This window comes from Vidua chalybeata, chromosome 12 (assembly GCF_026979565.1).
Source record: "Vidua chalybeata isolate OUT-0048 chromosome 12, bVidCha1 merged haplotype, whole genome shotgun sequence".
NCBI classification, from domain to species: Eukaryota; Metazoa; Chordata; class Aves; order Passeriformes; family Viduidae; genus Vidua; species Vidua chalybeata.
The window spans coordinates 7,080,420-7,099,956 of record NC_071541.1 but is presented as its reverse complement, the minus strand read 5'-3'; the positions used below and the strand labels follow the sequence as shown (position 1 = coordinate 7,099,956).

The following is a 19,537-nucleotide window of genomic DNA, read 5'->3' as shown; positions in this document are numbered from 1 at the left end:
TTACTTCCACAGCAGGTAGGTCATATGCTCAAAGGGCTTGGGACCTTGAGGCTAAACACTGAATGACCTTCTGGGAAGGGGATGATCCATATCAATTCAGAGTCTCCTGTCCTAAATTACTAAAGGGCAAAAAAGGATTTTTGGTATACACTGCATTGCATTTTCCTAATTAGCAGCAGCAGGAGTTGAAGGGAAAGTTTTATACTGTAGTATTCAGTGAGATTTGTATGTGTAACAAGCATTTTCTAAGACTTCTACTAGTGTAGAAATTTACTAAGAATCACTTCTGTTAAGCGTAAAGCAAAACAGTGTCTGCAGAGGGGAGAAAAAAAAATATCGGACTTGCTTTCAAGTCTTGTCCATTGAAAACAAGAGAAATTTGGGTTTTATGCAGTAACTAGAATATAACTAAGTGAGAATGTTCTTCTTAGGATCAGCTATGTCACTGGGCAGAGTCAATCTTAGAAATAGTAAATACATCTCTAGAGGATCTCAGTCAAGGTAATACCAGCTGCTTTGCTGCAGTGTAAAGGAAAAGATGAAAAAAGGGTTTATCCTCAGTGCATAAAAAGACTTTAAAGATATAAACTTAGTTGGCAGACATCTTCCCAGAGGAGCAGCCAGAAGCCAGGAAAAGCTTCATTCAGTACCTTCCACTGGAGCAGAGCCCTACAGACCGGGGGACAGCTCAGATGCCCTCTTGGACTGCATTCCTCTTGTCTGGACTTTAGTCCTTTGAGGAGAAAAAAAATAGTTGTTTCTGAAGTGTCATCCAGTCCCAGTGCTAGCTTGGCTAATTTATATGTATCTTCATGGCTTTTTACTGATGAAAAAAAAAAAAATCAGTTTAATTTCAAAGCACTTGTAAAAATCAATTAACTGATCTTAAATATAACCTGTGCACAAAAACAGTTGAACTTTTTTCTAAGTATTAACAGGGCTTTGGTTTAGCTTTAACTGGTTTGGCATTGATTTATGTTAAACGAAAGCAAACTGGGATTAAGTTTAGTTTATATAAACAAGTTTATAAGCATTGAATGAAAGGATCTTAAAAACCTGAGTTTGAGATGATAAAGGTCCTGTGTGTGGGAAGGCCTCAGTCTGTACACTTCTCTAAATTCTTCATCGGAGGTGCAGTGAGAGTCCCTGATGTTGATTACGTGAAGGATCATTTTTCCCTCTCCATGTTCTGTGGCATGGTGGTGAAGCTGTCAATGGCTGCATCCTGAGAGCCCCTATTCTTGGAGTTGTATTTTAGAAAACCCTGTGCAGAAAATGCAGCACTGTCATATTTCCTGCGTGTGATACAGACACACCACGTGCTCAGGAACCAGGTCAGCGAGAGTCAATGTGCAGTAACTGGGCTGAAGATTGAGGTTTCATCCAATGCATACCTTTGTGGTCATGTCAGGCTGCCATTTCGAGAGCTGTTCTGTACAGAACACACCATAACAGCTCCCTGCTTACCTTTCAGTTTGAAATCCATTGCACAAACTGTGTTTGTAAAATTGATAAATTGGTTCGTATTCATTTTTAAATAGACACATTTATCGTCAGGAAACAGAGTTAAGGTTTCAAATGTTTTAGTGCTGTACTCTTTTTCTTTTCTTTTCTTTCAGAATTAATCAGGTACAAGTTAGGAAAAGCTTCCAAAATCTGAACAGATGAAGATCAATTGATAAATCAACCCAGCGATTCACCATACTTTCAAGGTACTGTGGCATGCTTAGCCAAATATTTTCCTTAAGAATAAGATTCTCAATCTCTAGATGTGAGAAGCATAGAGAACATAATATTAGCAGGGTTGCAAAGCAAGTCTGAAATGTTACCAGATGCAGTGGGGAGACTTTTTTTAAATGCAGATGTTTGTTGTATGTTTCAGTGGGAAATAAAGTGACATTACAGTCAACCTAGAAGGAGTTCAACTTGGCATGCAACTGCCAAACTTAAAAAGATAAAACTAAACTGGATTATATCTTTCAATCAATTAGGTGATTTGGAAAAGTAAATTGTGGCAGACGGGGAATGTAGTAGAATCAATATTTTAAATTTATTTATTTTTTATATTTTAGAAGAAGTAATCTTCATTTTCTGAATAATTTTTTTTTTCTATTTACACGTTTCCATGCTATGTTAAAGCATTTGAAGGCTGTTAGGCTCTGGCATATGCTGTAGCCTACCAGCTGCATCAGTCCTATTGTTCTACAAGTTCAGAAAGTGGAATTGTAATCTGAGATAAGACTGTACAGTTGCCTAACACAGTGGGTTTATTCTGCATTACTAGTGTTCATTGCAGAATGTTAGAAAAAAGAGAAAATTATGATAATGAATTGAAATTTTGCCTGAAGGGCTGCTAGTGCAGATTATTGTATCAGGTACTGCTAATTCATTGAAAGATTATCTGTTTCTTTCTCTGTTTCCCTTACATTTATCTTTACTCTTTATCATCACGTGCATTTCACCATTTTGTATATTTTTGCTTAACTCCATGAAAAAAAAAGACTTCACTCCTATACACAGATATGAGGAATCCAGACTATTACAGCCTGGCCAGTATTTGCTGGGCAAATCATCTTTTAATATATTTTAAATAGATTGCAGCAGAAAGGGCCATTACAGTTAGCATGGATCTGGCCTGCAGAGCTTATTTAAGTGGCAAAGTTAACCTGGGCTCAAGAATTATGAGGAATGTTTGTTATTGTCTTGATCTTGCAATATGTAACATTTGAAGCTGTAATACCTGAAGTTTTTAAAGCAAAATGCTTCCCTGGATTTTCCAGCTACCTGAGAGGTGGCTGTTTTAGTGAACCCAGAGTGTCATGGTTGCAAAAACTGGCTTTATTCTTTCTACTTCCTTGCTCCTCATCACTGAATAGGGCCACAACATCTATTAGGCTTTCCTATAATCCTAGGAAAGTCTAGATTGGAACAATCCTCTGGACATCATCTGGTCCAACCTTCTGTTTAAGGCAGGTTATCTGAGGCCTGGTCAAGTTAAGGATTAAATATTTTTGGCTAGCGAAAGTTCACAATTTCTCTGGGCAGCCTGTTCCAAATATGTAGTTGTCCTCACAGTAAATATTTTGTTGTTGCATCTGGACAGAACTTCAGAACCAACTTGTGCCTGTTGCCTCTTGCCCTGACATCTTGTTCCTTGTGAAGAGAGTTACCTCCATCTTCTCTATAATTATCTTTTACTTCTTGGAAGACTGTGATTACATCTCACCTGAATCTTCTCTTCTTTGGGTTGAATTAACCCAATTATTTTTAATTTTTTTACAGTTTTCCTTCTAATCTTCTAATCACTTTGTTGGCTCTTTGCTGGACCCTGTCCAGTTTTTTAATGCATCTCTTGAAGTGGCTCAGTCTTCCAACATGTCACAATCTCTGTACATAGGGACACTTTGGGTGGATCTTTTTATTTTCCAAGTTTTTGGGTCACCTGCAAACTTATATATTTATTCCAGTCATCCAGATGATTCTAAAATATATTGGATAGGAATGAGCCCATATTGATCCCCAAGGAACTCTGTGGCTGATTGCCATTTGATTTTGAGCCATTCCCACCCTTTGAGCACAGCAGTTTAGCCAGTTTGCTGGCAATCTTATGGTCTCCATCTGTGACCTTTCAAACTAATTCTCTTAGCATCCTCACGTACATCCTATCAAGTCACACAGACCTGCCCATGTCCAATTTGTGTAATAATTTGTTGTTAACTTGCTAAGCATGTGATCACAGCAGGTAGGTAGCATCAGCAAAGCATCAGCAAGCGGCAGTCAAACATGAGAAGAAAGTTTAAATTTAAATTTCCTTGTGCCAGGGTTCTTAGGATCCTTGGTTTGATGTTAAAAGCACGTCAGAGGTTATGGGGCCTCAGCAGCTTCCCTTCAGAGATAGTGTGGCTGTGCCTCAAGAAACTCGAGTCCTGTGAGCTGTGCTTGGACCCAGAGTCTTAAACTGGCAAGAAACCAGGCAGGGTTATGAAAGCTTGCATGGTGCTTAGGTTCCAGCAGAAGATCAGTAGTACCAAATTGTCCCCATAAAGTGCATAAAGTGCTCAATAAATGGAAATCCAGCACTAATTACAATTGGCCTGAACGGTTGTGTACTTGAATAATTCTAAGTTGTAATATCATATTCTCTGCGTATAAATGAGAATCTGAAAGGCCATACCTGTTTGATTCCTCTGATTAAAATGATTCACCTGCACAGTTAGGTTGCTGAAATAGTTTTAACATTTCCCAATTCAAAAGGTAATTTCAATACCTTATGTAAAATTAGTAAACATTAGTTTGATTTCCAGATCATTAACTGGATGTATTTTGTGCAGTTTTGCCTATTTACCTTTAACACTTGGAAACTTTGTATCAGAGTGTTTTCTCTGTAAATTTCCCTTCAAGAATTGACAGTATGTGGTATCATTAAGCAGGGCAAAGATCTGTGCTCCTCTATTCATTATTCTGCTTTAGATCACTGTGTTGTGAATTTTTGCAGACATATTTGAAAGTTAACTAAAGAAGGAAGTGGTTCTAGTCTTTTGCTAGGTTCTTGATGCATGGTAATAACATTGTCTGAAAATTTGGGTGTAAAAGTGTTATTGTGATGTTTGGATAAACATATAAGGGCATCTGTTGCATTCTTACCCTAAATGCAGAATTCTTTGCAGATTTACTTATTAGCCTCCATTCCCTCATTCTTCCTTCTCAGAAAAGGATACCTTAAGTTAGTCTTCAAATCTTAATAATGTTGTTCTTTCCCTTGGTACAGGTGGTTTGTAGTAGATATGCACAATAATTTATATTCCAGCATTTAAAGCAGCTGTATTCCAATGCTTCTGAGCATCTCCAGTTTCACCTTTGAAGTGTTACTCATAAATAAAATTATACACATCAACCTGTTCCCAGGATCCATGGGGAAAAGGATAATAAACTATCATGATTTCTTATATAATTTTTTATTGTGTGCTGCTTTTGATTAGTATTCTTTTGCAGGATCACAATCCTGTGTGTAGTTGTAAATGGAGAAGTTGCCGATTTCCTGGATGTCAGAGTGAACTACAGATAACCATAATATGTTTTTCTTAGTGTATTAATATTTTGCCATAATGGAGCTTAAATTAAATGGTCTGTTTGTTAAGGCTAGGTGGTTCTGTCTTCATCTGGATGTTTTGATTTATGTGAAATTTTATCTCTTGCTTCCATACTTGCCCAATTATAGTCCTACATTTCTCATACTGGAGATACATTTTAAAATGCATAGAATGTGCTCCCTGTGATGGGAGGGTCAGGACTTCAGCATGTCAGCTTCTTGAGTTGTCACTTCACCCTGAATCCCACCTACCAACAAATAATGACATTTCTTCTTAGTTTTTATGCTCTTCTTGGTCATTTCATACTTTGGCTAGAATTAACTTACTTGATTTCATTTAGTGCCATAATGCCCCTCAGAGCTTCTCCTTGACAGACATTTTATGAATTCACTATTTTCCTTTCTTCTGAGTACTGATAAAGTGACACCCCCATGGATTCTCCCTGTCTCTCCCTTTGCACTTCGACTCTCACATCCTTTCACTTCCATTGTGGAAAATCATCGGTGAATCGTATCATTGTACTTCTGCTCTTAAAAGAGTTCAGCTGCAGATTCATCCTTCCTTTTTCATTCCAGTTAAGAGTTGTCATATCTCAGGTCCTATACAGAGGCTGTCATACAGATTCTAACTGAACAACTGAAGTAGGTGTTCCCTGTTTGAACGGCTTTCCCGGACCATCTGGCAAAAGAATGAAACCTGCTGGTACAGGTGAAAAAATGCCTGCAGTGTCATGCCATGAAATAATCATCCGCTGCAGTTTTCAGCACTTGCATGCTGTTTATAGGCATACATTTAGTCATAGTGTTGACAGCCATGTTTAATCTATTGTTAAATCTACCTAGTGAGCTTTAAAACTGTGAGTTTTCCTTTTCTGTATGTTTTGTTTCCTATTTTTGTCTTTCTTTGCTTTTGCAGGCTGTGTTATATGGTTTTGTTTTGTTTATGCTTTCTTCACATCATTTTGACTGTTTTCTCTACATCATATCATCCACTGTTTTCTGCTGTTTTCTTGCCTCATATTTTTCCTTCTCCACTTTCTCTTTGAGCTTAACTCCTCTTTGTGCTTCCTCTTTGTTCTCCAAATACTTGTTCTCCTTCACAGGTATGAGCAGTTCATGGTTTTTCACACATTGTCTCAGTCCCAACTGCTTGGGCTATTTTGCTTCCTCAAAGCAAAGATAAGTCCTTAGAACCAGTTGCATTTCCAAGTTCCTTATTGTTCTGTTAAAGAGAAGTATTGGCTTCTAGGCAGTTTTACACACTTGAAGTTCTCCCCACTCCTGGCCAGGTTCACCCCACTTAACTCTGGATGTCTAATTTATGTGTGCGGTCATCCATGGCTACTTCTGTGGTCAGTGGGAAGAGAAGGGCTTCTTCAAATGGTGGTTTGTACCAGGAGGGACCAAACTGATCCCAGAAGTATTCCTTCCTCTCTGCTGACCACCAAGGGAGCTTTGGATGACTGCTCTTCTAACTGGATGTCTCAGATTTGTAACAGTCACTTCTGTTAAAGTCTACTGCTTGTACATGTGTTTTCAATTCTGATCTCCTTCTAACATGATGGATTTTCAGGGGTTTCCCTATTTTTACTTAAAATAATCAATGCACCAATGTACAGAATTATGGAAACAATGTAAGTAAATTGAGCTAGTATGCTTTGAAGAGCCCAAACAATGTATTCAGCCTAATGACTTTGTGGGGAAAGAAAGTTCTCGCCACTTCCAGTCCTTGTAAAATTAGTTTTTCGTCTGCCCCTATTCCTGCTGTCTGACTAATCGGTCTTGTGCACTTGAACTGATGAACTGATCCTCCTGCTGCCACTTCCCTCCCTCTGCTGGAATACTGATGTACTCACGGCACAGTGAGAAAATATTGCAGTAGCGGAAGGTTTACTAAAGGACAGCCTGAGGCCCAGACTGCAGAATTAGATCTTGAGTGGGAATATATAGGGAAAGAAGAAAAGCTGTGAAAGAGGGAGGCTAAAAATGCAACAGTCAAATTGAAAGAGCAGAGAAGAGCCATAAAGGGGATAATCAGAGCTGTATGAAATAACAGTGGTGTGTGCTTTTACCTGTGTGGCTGGCACTTCTGAAGCAAGAGACACTTCTGAGTAACTTGATGAGTGTCAGCTTTAGAAACTAAGTTGATAATCTATTGGCTTGTTAATGTAGTTAGTTAATTGATGTAATTTTGCCAATTTTTGCATAATTTGACATAACTACATTAGTAATGTTTAAAGAAAAGAATCATATGACATGTGAACATGAAATTGATCTGCCATGGTCAACCCTGTCACTGTTAAAGGGTAGGTGATGGAGTTCTATGACTCTCTTTGGTCACTTGTCACTATATTTGCTTTATGATTTATGTAAAGTAAATAATAGAAAAACCCTTTATGAATTTGGACAGTTGGACGTATCAAGGTTTCTTTTTCAAACTACAGCTGAGGCAGCTTTTTGATAGCTTACTCCAGGACAAAGGAAAGCTGCATGAATGAAGTTTGTAATATAAATGAGAATATTTGACACAGAGAATATAGATCTATCTGGAACTTGCTTTATCCTATGCCTGGAGTCTGTATTGAGCTATAGATACTATCTTAGACTCCATTTGTGAAGCACTGTTAAAGAACTAAGCTTGAAAGAAATCAGGCATAGGCATTTTTCCTATCTGGCTTCTACACCACAAAAAAAGCTGAGGTTTTGTTCAGAAGCCGTTCAGCACCTGACAGATATTTTTCTTCCAGTGGTGTTCTTAGTTTTAATTATAAGTAGTTTTCTATATTATAAAGTAGGCTATTTGATAATTAATCAAACAATAATGCAATCCATTCATCTTTAGACTCTGGTTCCATGGCAGGGCAGTGTAACTGTCTGAAACATCAGGGCCCAGCTCAAGAGGCTGATGGCCTTTGCTAATTAATCCTGCTGCAAATGTCTGCAGTAGAAGTCAGCGTTGCTCTCTTTACCTAAATTTTATGGTGTTGGCCTTTTATGAAGGAGCTAAGTTAGACTTCAAGTTGATCAGGAGGAGAGAAAAATCATGCTAGCTGCTCTGTATTAGATCTGCAATTTTACGAGATACATTCTGAGTGTGACATAAATTATCAGTTGGGTGGAACACTGAAACTATTCTTATAATTACAGCCTATGCTATTCCATGTGATGAGCTAGAATTTATAGATCTTTTATATGCATAAATTTGGAAAGAAACATCTCTAGCTTGTATAGTCCCACACTTGAAATAGTAAATGAAAATTAGCTAAGCCTGCATGTATATGCACCTCTGCAGGTTAAACAAATTTATTTACAGTTCTGATTTCTGCTGTGTGGTTTTGCAAATACATGGATGGGATCTGTCAGCAGTTCTGCTGACAGTGCCAGTCCCGTGCTCTCGAGTACCTGTAGAGGAGGCAGCACATCAGATTTACATATTTTTAGCTGTTCTTCGAGGATGTTGTTACTGACAGTGGCATCAAGCATGGGTTGAAATTGTTGCAGATCATGGCCTGACACTTTGACATTGGTACTTGAACACTCTAGTGTAGAACACTCTGTAATAAATTAATTCTAAACCCGGGTTTTTTTTTATCAAACAACTTGATTTTGCAAAGCTTAGACTTTATTACTTGGACTTAGCAGGTACGACAGCATCCTTTAATCCTCGCTTTTGACATGGCACGACGTCACCACAAAGTTTAGGCAAGGGAAAAAAAAAAAAAAAACTGCTTTGAAAAAGAACTGTGGAATAACAATGAGAAGGCCCTCTCCTTGGGAGACAGGTTACGGGTCTAACGAGGGCAGCAGCGCGAAGGAAACTCGCTCGGTGTCCCCCGTGTGCGGGCAAGGAGCGGAGGGAGGGGATGGGAGAGGGGGAGCCGGGGGGGGGACGGGGACGCGCCCGCCCGGAGCGCGCTTCCTGCTCGCCGCTGCCTTTAAGGAGGCGCCGGGTTTAAGGTGGAGCGGCGATGAGGGCGGGGCGCGCCCGCCCGGCTCCGCCCGCCGCGTCGCCCTCCGGTCCGCCCCCCTCGCCGGGGCAGCGGGTGCCAGGCGGGGTTGTGATGCGGCCGTTGTTTTTGTAGGGTCGCGGGGCCGCGGTGCGGAGGTAGCGAGGCGGCCCATGGAGCTGGGGTACGCCTGGCAGGCGGCGTAGCCCTGCTCGCCCCCGCTCCCTTCCGCCGCTTTGTTAGCGCCAACACAAGCGCGCCTCACCTACACGGTGAAGAGGAAGGCAGCGCTCCCCGCACAATAATGGGCACCCGGGCGCTGCCCCCCGGGCCGCCGCAGAGGTGAGTCGGCGCCGCCGCAGGGCCGCAGGTTCCCCGCGGGGAGGAAGCAGAGCGAGCGGGCGGGCTGACAGCGCCGCGGCGCTGCCTTAAGAGCGGGGCGCCACCTTAAGCGGCCGCTGACTTTTCTCGTTACATTGTAGCAGCGGAAAGAATGTCGGCGCGGGCCGCGGGTGACGTCAGGAGGGAGCAGCGCGGCGCGGCCGCCAGGCAGCGGCAGCGGCGGCCCCGCCACGCCGAGGGAGGAGGCGGAGGAGGCGGGAGCGGCGCCGGCCCCGCCGCCACCGCAGCGGCAATGGCGGCCGTCGGGGAGCGCAGGTCCCTGCCCAGCCCCGAGGCGATGTTGGGGCAGCCCTGGAGCCACTGGGTCGATGCTGCTAAACTTCACGGGAACGACGGTGAGTGGCCGCCAACCACCACCACCCCCGCCCCCCCACCCCCTCCCCCCGCTCGTCCCCAGCGCACCCCGCGGGTGCCCCGGGACGGCTCGGCGGGGTGCCGGGCCCGGCGGGGAGGTGGGGTCCGTTCTCACCCCCAGCGTTCGCGGCCGAGTTCGTTGTGCGGTGCGCGCCCCCCGGCCGGGCTCGGGAGCGGCGCGGAGCGGGCAGCGCCTGCCCCAGTTCCTGTAATCCGGGACACGGTGCGAGGAGGTCGGAGCCGGTCCCCGGAGCCCGGCACCTCCTGCCCTCGATTCAGCCTCGGCGTGGGGCGGGGAGCTCCCGCCGCAGGTGAGGCATCCCCGCCGCTGACAGCGGCTCCCCCGCTCCGGGGCCCAGGAGTCCTCGGTCCCTCTGTCCTGTGTTTACTGTCGTGTTCCTGCGTGTGCCCACGGGGGAATGGGCCACGGGGCACGAGCGGGGGGTCAGTCCTACCCACTGGCTTTTCCATGGATTGAGATCTTGTGGCTTTTTGGTTTTAGGAACAGCATTAGAAGAAAGTTTCAAGGAATACGGGAGAAACCGAGAAGCAATGCGACTTTGCCGAGAAGGTGAGTGCAATTCATTCCTGAAGAAAAGTGCACGGAGAAGTTTTCTTCCTCATAACTGCTTAGCAGAGGGCCAGGCATGGGAAAGAGAAAGGATCAAAGTTTCCTACTGGTTTGGATTTAGGACTGGTGGCCTGTCAGTGACTGGCGTTATTAGCATTATTATTAAAGTAATGGGTATTTTGAAAACTACGAGGTAGGGCATAGGCTGTCCTTACTGTGTTTCTACATGTTTGTTTTTTTTTTTTTTTTTCTTTAGACTATAAATAGTCCTAAGGAAGCTCTGTGACCAACACTGATAAAATCTTCTCTTGAGTTACATTATTTTTTGTTCTTGGTATAATCCATGTCAGTATTTCAATACCAATCCCTTCTTCTGTCATGTCATTGTGTTATGTTTATTGCTTGGTATTCTGCTAAATGAGAGTGACCTTTCACCTGTAATTAGCAAAAGCCCATTACGGCCTAGTTTCTTGCAAGAGTAACAATGCTACTTGGAGTTGTAAGCAGATGATGAATGAAAGCTATAGATTATTATTTACTTTCTAACAAGCAGTGGAAAAAAGGAAGTGAGGAGTCTGATTTATTACGTTAATTTTTGTTTGTTTTTCTAGTTTAGTGATTGTTTTAGAGCAGAGAAAATTTTAGAACCTTTCTTGATATTGTTGGTTCTTGGTTCCTTCCGAGTGCCTGAGATGTGTGCCAGAGAACAGGCCCAGCTGTTTTAAATACTAGAGCAGTTAGACCCAAGTAATTTATTTGATGCTGTTAGAAATGGAAGGCTGAGTTTGTAGACATGGTTTACAGTCACGGGAAGCAGAACTTGCCAGTGACCTTAGGAGATGATCTGATTCAGTACTTGCCAACCTGCGAGCTGCAAGCAGCAAATGAAACCTAAAGCAAGGTGACACAGGCTGGCAGGACTGGGAGGCAGTGATCCATATTGAGTCTGAATCAAAATGGCTATTTTTTGTACAATTCCCCATGTTGCTAAAATTTGGAAAATACAGTTTCTAGGATCAGAGTCGGTGGTCAGTGGCATGGAAGAAAGATGCAATAGGCAGCTGTGCTGCAGCGTGCAGATTCACTTGGGTTGTTTTGCCATCTTCTTAAGTGTATCTGTGAGTTCTTAGGCACTTGAAAAATCACTTCATTACTTCATTGCCAAGTTCCAATCTAGTCATTGTGCTGGATATGTAATTCATTTTTCTGAATAGACAAATCATTCAAATGCTAAAAAAGCATTTACAATAAACACACACATTATCCTAGTGAAGATTTAACCAATAAGGATTTTCAAACATTTGCTCTTATTTCTTCTTCTTAAAATGCATGCATCTAAGGTTTCCAGATTCTAAAGATTAGCTGGCAGGGTAAAGAATAATCTCTCCTTTTTTTTCCCCACTGGAGAGAGATCATGAAACTGTTTTTGTGCAGGCTGATCACTGAAACACAGCTTTTCTGCACTGACTCCAACCACGTGAATGATTTGTAGGGTTGTGAGTTGACGGAATTTCATAAAATACTTTGAGAATTAAAAGTGAAACTTAGTAGCCCTGTCAGGCTTCCAGAAGTCTATTTATTTTGGTTGCTTTATGACATACGAATGAGACACAGACTTGGCATATACCTGTAGCTGGCCTGTAGGGAGCTTGGCCTGCTGTAAAATAGAGCTAAAGTAGTATTAATTAAACTTAGATTAACTTAAATTAAGGAACTAGGGGAGCAGCAAACATGCCAGCATACGTATGTGTTATCAAATAAAACTTTGAAGATACCGTAAATGATTCCTTTTCCCAGGAAGAATTTTGCATTCAAAATTGAGGAACAAACATTTAGAAAGTAATTGGACTTTCTAAACCTCGGTTCTTAACAGAGAAAGGTGAACCCAAAGTATAAATTTTGTTAAATCCACTTTAACCTCAAGACTTTTGTCGTGGTACCCCACAGTATTTTAAATACAAGTAACAACAGAACTCCTTGTGTAAGAAAGTTATTTCTCTACCGATTGGGAGTTGACTCTGAGGCCCAACTTCACAAAAGGATTTCAAGGTTATTTAGGCTAATTTAACCTTGCATTGCAACTCTTCCAGTTTGCATAAAATAATTAAATATTCATGGTCTGGAGAGGGAGCAAAAGAAGGAACATGACTTTACAGCCCACATATTAGAACTGGGTTCAAAACCAAGAACCATTTTCTTTATTTAACAATTGTCAGGCTCCCACTGGCCTGTGTCCCCACTGGGGTATGGGTGGTAGTTGTTTCCTTTCCCATGTGCTCTTTCTCTGTATCTCCTGGTGGGAATGGCCTCATCCTCAGCGTGCCTGGTGGCAAGAGGTGGATTTCAGCCTCGCAGGCAGTTGAGTTTGAGTCTCCTGAATGAAGAGTGAGTGTTCCTCTTGTTGTAACACTGTATTAGAAAAGAGGCTTAACATTGCCAGCTTCTCCTTTTGTTAAGCTTTAAAGGCAAAGAATGATATATGCTATTTTGAAGGCATAAAGGAGGATGTAACTGTATAATTCCAGGGCGATATTTGCAAGCAGTGGAGAGAGGCAGGATTTCAGACACACCTTTGTCAGTGGCACTTTCTATTTGCTGATCAGGCAACTCCTCTCTCAGCATTTTAGTGGTTGTGAAGCCTGATGAGTCCTTAATACCTGTCAATGATGCTAGTTCCATGCAGGGATCAGGAAACATGTCTCAAACATGTTTTTTACTGTGTCGAACCCTCCTTGTCATAACCAATCTCACATTGAAGTAAGAACTAGATTTTGAGTTTGGGCTTCCTAAACTCCCAGTGTTTGTGTCTCATACTTTCCTGTTTCTTTTTCACTGCTCTTACATGCTTTCTGTTCTGCTAATACATAATATTAAATCATTCCTGCTGGGATACTCACTGACCTTCATGAAAGTGAGAAACTCGTTGGATACTTTCCTGTGTTGCTTTGTGAGACAGTAACAGTCCACACTGAGCTTTGATGTAGACATCAGCTGCAGGAATAAGGTATGGGCCCAATGGACTTGACTTGCTCTTGGTATGGAAAATCCCCAGGAGATGGAAGTGAGAGAGGCATACCCAATGGGATGGGAAGATTTTACTTTAAAATAAGCCTTGAACTTTGCTTTGACTTTGTACACTGAAACCTTCTTCTGCTGAGCAATCCTATCAAGGTAAGAACATGTTAGAAGCAATTATGCTTATTAATTATTTTCATATGTAATTGATATGACAGAATCTTTTGGCTCATGCCATCACTTAATTACTTACTGCTTTGTGAACCAGCTAAAGGTGTGAATCCCCTGCCACTCACTTGTGCTGTGATGAAGCAAGGATGGCATGTTGCATTATAATATGTAAATGAAATCCAAAACAGCAAGGCAGAAAATCTCATCATCTTCATGCATTTTTTCTATGTATTAAAATGAAACATTGCTGAAGTGCATGTTCCAAACTTGTGTGATAGTGGGAGCGAGTGCCATGGGATGCAGCCAAAATGTTTTCAGTCACTCAGTTCATCTTGGAGGTGCAGTAGATCTTAAAAAGGAGTTTGATGTGTCTGTAGTACCTGACACTGATTTGAAAAAAAATTATTCTTTCATATCAAACCTCACAATCAGTGCTTGAAACAGTTTTTCAGTAGATCCTTGCTAACTTGTGCTGAATTTAGTTTGCTTTTCAGAATTTTTCTAGCCCATTGTTGCGAAGTGGATCTCTAAATAGAACTGCGCCTGTGAGTGTAGAGTTCATGCGTGGTAACTTTGACAGGCTTCAACAGAGGCAATTGTTGCTTCTTGCAAAATTTAACAACAGGTTGGCTCATTTTGCTCTGTGAAAGAGTAGAAAAACTGTGGATAGAAACAGTGAGGACCAAAATTGTTTATTGGGGTTGAGGGCCTAACCTTAGCTCTCCCACCACCAGGGAACTCTTGACTCTCCCCACAGTAAATTTTCAATGGCTAAAAGTTGTCATGTATGTTCCTTTAAATAAAACAAAAACATGGGGAAAAAAATCCAAAATAAGAAACCCAAAACCAAGCCATCCCCACCCTCAAATCTATATTTGAGAGATACAGCCCATGTACATCATCATTAAATACACCATTACTTATTAATTTGTGCAACCCTTTTGAAGTGGTTGGGATAAAAGTATCTGCTATTCTTATACTGACTCATAAAATAAATTTGAAATACTTAAAATTATAAAAAAGAAATCTATGGCATCTCAGATGGGAAAATATAAGCATGGGGAGCAGAAAAAGAGATTTGGCTAGACAATTTAAAATGGAGAGGGTTTTTTTAATAGTGTGTTCAGTGCACACTGAAACTATGGTGTCTTTACTAGAGCTTAAGCACCTCATTCTTTCAGTTACACATACAGCCCCTTTTTTTTTTAGTTTGAGTATTTTTGTGTGTGTTACATCCTTTGAGAGGTGAATCCCTTGCTACTGTCTATTTCAAGCACTTCACTCATACTGTCACCATAGCTTAGAGTTAACTGGCAGCAAAGTAGAGCAGGAGGAGGACAGAACACCTGTAACTCGTGTCCCAGGTCAGAATTGGTGTTGGCTGTGGGGTGATGTAGCACAGTACCAGTCTTACAGCTTTTAGAATATACTGTCTTAATAAAGCAAGTGGTGAATTTTCTGTGGGAATGCAGATTGTCAGTTTTTGGTGGGCACCTTCAGAAGATACTCTGGAAGGTTTAGTGATGGTGGGAATCAGTCAGGAGAGCAGGTGGGAGCAAACTCTGTTCAGCATTGTGTCACCTGGTAACAGCTGGTCTTTGGCAGTTAATATATCTTGGGTATAAAAAAAAAAAGGCTCTGTGAACCTCTAGGGCATTCAGCAGAAGCTTTGAGGTTTGATTATATTAATTGCTATTAATGGAAGATACCAGAGCTGTGACAGTACTAAGAGCCATGCGATGAACCCTTGTTCTTCTTGAGCTCTTTCTGGGCAGGGTTGAGCAGTGAAATCCAGGCCTGGGAGGCTCACTAGAAGCACCTTTATCACATAGACACAAGGTCTAGAATTTTCCCAGCAGCAAGCTCCATAAATAATTAAAGCACTGCTGAAACTTCTGTTCCAATATTAAGTTGTAAATACAAGTAAGAGACAGCATCTTATTTCAAATTTAAATTTGTTTTTATTCAGCCTTGGGAAGTGCTTAGTTGAGTTGATTTTTTTGTTGTCACATCATATCAGAGAGATGCTTAGAGGGCTCTATAATCCTTGACTACCTGCAAATACACTTACGAGAATTTTTAATACATTGAAATAAATATTTTAAGGTAGCAGTACAAGGTGCTATGCTTTTTTTTGACATTCTGCATAGCTCTTCACAGTCTGTAATCAGACAAATCTCTTCTTCATTTCATTGCATTTTAATTGGCTATTTACACAAATTGTTTTAAGCTTTTGTGGACTGGTTATCGTAAAACAATTACAGGGAGACTTTAAAATTGCATTGAACTGTTTAGGAAAATTGTGGAAGTTTTATGAGATTGCTTGAAAAACATGCAATTTGAAAGGATGTTACTTCTGAAATTGTCTGCAGTGATTTGCCCTAATTTTTTACTTGGTTCTTTTTTTCCTTTAAATCTAAGTTCTATTTACAATATTTAATTATTTCTGATGGGATGAGTCAGGTGTTATAAATAGAATATTGTGATGTTAGACTGCAAGTTAGAACTGTGTCATCTCATATGTTTTAAAGATACTTGGCAGGTTATAGGTATTACCATAATATTGGTGTGGTATTGCAAGGCCTTGGGGACTTTGGCTGGAAGTGCAGCCACAAGACTGTCTTGATCTGTCCATAATACGTGAAGAGGCAGGATATATTCTTTTTTATAAGAATCTTTTGAAATAGTTGTCTGTATACATAGACAACAGTCAGGAATTCACTGTTATCTAATCCTTCTTAAGTGATATGTATGATTAGCTAGGTTATCCCTGTGCAGAAGAGGTGATGTCTTGATAATACTTAGTTAAAGATTGGTTTTTGTAGTGTTTTTTGCTGTATTTAATAACAAAAACTCAATGAGAAAAGAACAATGCAATAAATATGTAGAAATGTGATTTCCATACAAGGTGGTAACTTTGTCATCTAAGTAGAGCAGGAAAGACAAAAAGGCTTAGTGAAGGATACTTTCAAATAAATTGGGTTAAGAGGATGCAGATTACTCTCTCTAAGGTAACTATTTTAAAAAGTATTTCTTCCATTGCAGCAGATCTATAAAAGTCTTCAGTTCTTACAGCTCTCCTGGCTATGCCCAGCCTGTGGCTGGAACTGCTGAAGGTTGTCTGGGGATAGGTGTGATCTCTTGTCTCTTACAAGATAGAAAAGATTTCATCTTTCACAAACCATTGTAATATTTGCCTTGTAATTAACTATTCTAAATAATCCCTAGGATGCTTGAAAATTGTTTCGCTTCCTGTGTAATGAATGAAATAATCCACTGTTGTAGAAGTTCCCCATATGTATAATATTCAATGTTACTTCCTAGGCATTCTTACAATGTAGGTGACAGCACAGAGATGAATAGAGCTTTGTACTTACACTTCAAGCTTTTTAGCAGCAAGTGTTAAAATCTGACAATGTGAATTCAAAGTCTAATGTAGCAGAGTAGCATGATTATAAAAGCAGTTGTCACAGAAGGCAATAAATTTATTGTAATCTGTGTTCCCACTGCTGAGAGGCTTTGCTCAGTGAAAATCTTTTCCTGCTAGTGCAGGCTGTGTGCAGCTGTGAGCCAGGACTGGTGCTGGTGGCTCTCACACTGATTCTTATGGCAAGTCAGACACTCGTGGTAAGCCCAGATACTACAGGTTATGACAGGATGTGACTTCATCAAAGTAAACTGCGCATGCAGCTGCTCCCACATTGCTTGGAGTCATGATTGCTAGGTTTGGAAATGGCAAATATTCTGGGTTATTGGCTCAGGTAGATTAGAAATACTCAAATTACTTGTGTGTGCATGTGCCCATCAGCCCTGTGGAATAAGCTGGTTTGTGGTAACATGTGTTCCAAATGAGATGGTTTATTTACAAGCTCACTTCTCCACTTCCGATAGTTTTGCATAGCCCATGGATAAACTTCATTGATAATATAAGGGGAAAGGGGTAATTGATTGTGCCTTGTTTTTCTGCTGGGGGGATTAGAATAGGCAGAAAACATACAGTGTTCTTGATCTGCTCTTCCTTCTGTTGCTAAGCAGGACTTGAATCTTCATCAACTGTCTGTAATGCAACAGAAAATGCAGCTTTCTCAACTGGCACTGAAAAAATATGTATAAAAGAGCTGAAGGACTAAAATCCTGTAGGGAGCAATTTTGAGGTTAAGTCCATATTGCTTTGATTCTGAAATTGAGCTCTCATTGTTTTCTTTGCAAGCGAGTTGGTGGATGCTTTCTCACTGATACAGTTGCCTGGAAGTCCTATAGCAGCTTGCCTTAAAATGAAGTGTGGAGGCTTTAATGAGTTAAATTTGAAAATCAAGTCCTATGATGAATACAGAGTAAATTGGATGTTTGCTTTCCATGGACATAAAATTCTGTTGTATTTTACCCTTCATAAATTTAACTTTCAGTCTATGGTTTTGTTCATTGACTGCCTAAGTGGTGTAGTAGATGTTGTGAGTAGGAAAATGGGAGTTCTGATGGTTTATTAAGTGTTACCTGGGGATGTGAGGTCTTGTTGTGAGCCACTGAAGTCAGCAGGGTTTTTCTTGTGACTGGAGGGAAAATGTAGGACCAGGCTGTGGGGCTCAGTGGGTGAGAGAGGAGACAGTCATGTTCAGTGCAACCTCACAATCAGACAGGCACCAAAGGTACTTCACTATGTAAACATTTAATTGTCAGTCCCTAGATATTACAGCCATGGCTTTGTCAAGGTGTATATACCCTAAATTACACCCTCTGGCTATTGTTTCAGGCAAAACTACAGAGGAAAATCTGTATCAGTTTGCACCTAGGGTGTGGTCCTACAATCTTTTTTTTTTTCTCTCCTAGTAATGCTGGATTAAGCAGCTCCTGTCTCTGCTGAGTGAAACACTTGTGAAATAATAGTTGTATTCTAACTGTAAAGTTGTTTCCAAAACAAGGTGCTGACTGCTTAAAGGAGAACCTTAATCTAGAATCCATTGGACTGTGCTTGATTATGTATCTTTTGAGAGTGAACCTGATCTGATTTTTGCATGTCTGCCTACAAGACCGTATAGCATAATAGATCTTGTGTCTTGGTCTTTAACATCTTTGAGTGTTAAAGATGTCATGTCATAACCGAGGTTGAAATCAGGACCAGTTTTAAGTGGTGTATGGTGAAAACAAGTAAGAACTAGTTGTTGTTGTTGTTGTTATTAGTTAGTATTCTTTTTTAAAATTCCTTTTTCATAATTAGTTATGTCAGGAGGCCAGGTAATAGAAATTGGAAGTTTTTCTAATGTTCTTGAGGTGGTTCCCAGTAACTTTGTGAACTGGAGAAAATACCATTTGAATTTGTGTTACTCTGCTGAACAAGACTTACAGCATCATTTATCTTTATCTTTTACTGGAGACCTGTTGCAAATGATGCCAAAAGGAGAAAGAAGCATCATTTATACAGTATACGTAAATGTATTCCATACCAAATACTCTTTTTATCCCTTCAGAAGAAATCTATAGTTGTGTGGAATATCCAGAAGCCTCAAATGCTGCAAAGATTTGGGTTAACTGGCAGTATTTTTGATTGATATGTCAAAGGAATAGAAAGTGTTCCCAATAGCCAGACAGTGTGGGTGTTGGATTATTGAGACAGCCATGTAAAATAATTTGGAAAGCACTTTTCAAAACAATACATTTTCCAAAGAATTTCTCTACTTTTCCTGGGAAATGTTAAAATCATCTATTTCATACCTGTTCAATTAGAATGACTCCAGAAATACATTAAAGGAGTTTAATGTGCCTCTGATAACTGGAAGGCTTTGCTAGGCTTTGGTTTATAAAAAATATAATTTTGGGATTATGTTGTCATAGTTTGACACTGGCCAAATGCCAGGCACCCATGACAGACATTCACCCACCCTCCCCTGTCACAGCTGGGCAGAGGAGGGAAAAATTTAATGAAGGCTTCATGAGTTGAGAAAAGGACCAGGAGAAAACATTCCAAGGGCAAAACAGGCTCAACTTAGAGGT

The 19,537-nt window shown here is 40.7% G+C and overlaps 1 protein-coding gene across 4 annotated transcripts in view; it reads left to right on the top strand.

Moving 5' to 3' along the window:
• The window catches only part of ATXN7 (ataxin 7), an 86,854-nt gene that overhangs the window by 16,998 nt on the left and 50,319 nt on the right, over positions 1 to 19,537 (top strand). The window contains exons 2-4 of one of the 4 annotated variants that reach the window (XM_053953450.1): positions 1,620 to 1,712; positions 9,519 to 9,773; positions 10,295 to 10,363. In XM_053953450.1, coding sequence (XP_053809425.1) covers positions 9,530 to 9,773; positions 10,295 to 10,363 — 313 coding nt within the window. In that variant the 5' untranslated portion in view covers positions 1,620 to 1,712; positions 9,519 to 9,529. Of the gene's footprint in view, positions 1 to 1,619; positions 1,713 to 9,121; positions 9,774 to 10,294; positions 10,364 to 19,537 lie in introns of those variants that run through there. The other 3 variants (XM_053953449.1, XM_053953451.1, XM_053953452.1) reach the window with 3 other exon arrangements.